The sequence below is a fragment of the Pteropus vampyrus genome, unplaced genomic scaffold, assembly GCF_000151845.1.
Source record: "Pteropus vampyrus isolate Shadow unplaced genomic scaffold, Pvam_2.0 Scaffold6457, whole genome shotgun sequence".
NCBI classification, from domain to species: Eukaryota; Metazoa; Chordata; class Mammalia; order Chiroptera; family Pteropodidae; genus Pteropus; species Pteropus vampyrus.
The window spans coordinates 6,672-8,925 of record NW_011895238.1 but is presented as its reverse complement, the minus strand read 5'-3'; the positions used below and the strand labels follow the sequence as shown (position 1 = coordinate 8,925).

At 53.9% G+C, this 2,254-nt stretch overlaps 1 protein-coding gene across 1 annotated transcript; it reads left to right on the top strand.

The window, feature by feature from the left end:
• Positions 1 to 486: 486 nt before the first annotated feature.
• Positions 487 to 1,422, top strand: LOC111734793 (unconventional myosin-XV-like; the record flags this gene model as incomplete). Its single annotated transcript, XM_023526775.1, has 3 exons — positions 487 to 585; positions 839 to 967; positions 1,129 to 1,422. Coding segments are annotated over 3 exons (366 nt in total), but the record flags the coding sequence as incomplete, so codon positions are not given.
• Between the last annotated feature and the right edge of the window lie 832 nt (positions 1,423 to 2,254).

Genomic DNA, 2,254 nt, shown 5'->3' with positions numbered 1-2,254 from the left:
AGTGGGGACTCTGCTGGGCTTACTATGCGGGGGGATCAGAGGAAGGAGCCTGTAATCCCTGCAGGAGGAATGCCAGAAGGCTTCTTGGAGGTGGCAGCCTGGAGCCCTGCTTATGAGGACGTGGGATTTCGATAGTCAGAAACCTAGGTTGCAGGAGAAGGAGGCTTCCAGACCACAGGATGGTTGTGACTGGAAGCCTGAATGCTCACAGTCATGCTGAGAGCAGAGGGCGGAGATCCTAGAGGGAGGCCTAATTGGGCTGGGCAGGGCTGAGGCAGCCTGCATGCTGTGCCAGGGCCTTTGCACTTGACCCCATAGGCTGCAGCATCAGCCCTGGAGCATCGCCCCTCCCGAGGTGCTGGAGAGAATTCAGGCAGCCCCTGTGGGAGGCAGATGAAGGGCACTGTGCCTATGTGCCGGCTCCCCACACCTGCCCTGTGCCCCAGCCTTACGTGGGTGCCCACCTCACTGCCCACATGCCTGCAGGCACTGAGGGTGAATGGCCTGGAGCAACTGTGCAACAACCTTGCCAGTGAGCGCCTGCAGCTCCTCTCCATCCAGATGCTGCTCGCCCAGGAGGAGGAGGTGAGGTGACCTGGGCATGGACGAGCAGGAGGACACCCAGCTGTCCCCGGGATCGGAGGCCATCCCCGGTAAAGGGAGGGTGCTGAACCGAGAGCTCCGCCCCAAAGCCCGCTTGCTATGGACCGCCTCAGTCCTTCCGAGCCTCAGTTTACTTATCTGTACAATGGGAGGGCCATCTCTGCTCTGGCTCAGATGAGGATCCCCCACACATGTGGGTGGGCTCCCTAAACAGCCAAATGCTGGCTGTTCCCAGGAGTGTCGGCGAGAGTCGCTGCCCTGGGTGCCTATCCCCCAGTCTCCGAGGGATTCCTGCCTGGGCCTTCTGGTAGACCAGCCCCACAGCCTCCTGAGTATTTTGGATGCCCAGACGTGGCTGTCCCAGGTGAGCCCCTAGTGGCGGGGACAAGGAGCCAGGGAGCAACAAGGTGTCAGAGTCTGGAGGCCCCACCCACGGCCCCTCGGCATGGCTGGGGAAGGCAGCATGCCCAGGTAGCACAGGCACCGAACTGCAGCATGGGCCTGAGGAAACCTGCCTCTTATCAGGCCACAGACCACACCTTCCTCCAGAAGTGCCACTATCACCATGGCGATCACCCGAGCTACACCAAGCCCCAGCTGCCCCTTGCTATCTTCACCGTGCAACATTACGCGGGGACAGTCACCTACCAGGTATCAGGGTGAACCAGGGACAGACTCCCGGGTGAATCAGTGGGGCAATGTGACCCTGGCATTTCCTCTGGGAGCTGAGTCACCTGACAGGTTACAGGAATGGATGAGGAGAAGCTCCTTGCAAGGCTTGGCCATCTGTCCTTACCTAGGCCCTTGGCCACACCCAGTTCTGGGCTAGCTTCGGAGGCTGGGGGCAGTGGAGGCTGTGAGACCCTTCAGACCAAGAAGGGCAGAGCATGTGCATGGGACCTGGCTCTGACAGCCTCAGGCCTCCATTTTCTCCTCCATGAAATGGGAGTGGGAATCTGTCCTACGGATTGTCATGAGGATGAAATGGCCAGGCGGGTGCCTGCCACATACTAGGTGCTCACTGAAGTTTCACAGTGACTGCACATCTACCCAGGAGGAGAGACATTGAGGGGAGGGGCCTAGTATAAAGAATAGGACTGAGTGACGGATTCGAGGTGGGGCAAGTCATGTAAGGCTTCCTGGAGGAGGTGATGCGCTCCGATTGTAGAATTAAAAATACAAACTACCCAGAAGTTACCCAAATAAGAAACAAAAGGAGTCTATGTCAATTATACCTCCAAAAAAAATCACATCAAAAGAAATTAAAAGAAACAAGAAGACTGAATGAAATTAAAAGAAATTAAAAGAAACAAGAAGACTGAATGAAGAAAACTGTGAAACTGTATTGAAAGTCACAAAAGAAGACTTAAAAATGGAGAGCTGAACCCAAGATTCATGTTGGGGAGCCCTAATATTGTTCATTCTTTCTCAACTGATCTAGAAAAGTGATACGATGCCAGAGGAGGAGGAATAGGTTTTGATGAAATTATTCTGAAGTATCATCTGGAAAAAAAAGCATGAGAACAGCCAATAAAATATTGAAAAGCAAAAGCGTTTTCTAGTTTCAAGCCTTACACTTTAGGTCTCTGATCCAGTCGTTTTGGGTTAATTTTTATATATGGTGTGAGATAAGAGTCCAACTTCACGCTTT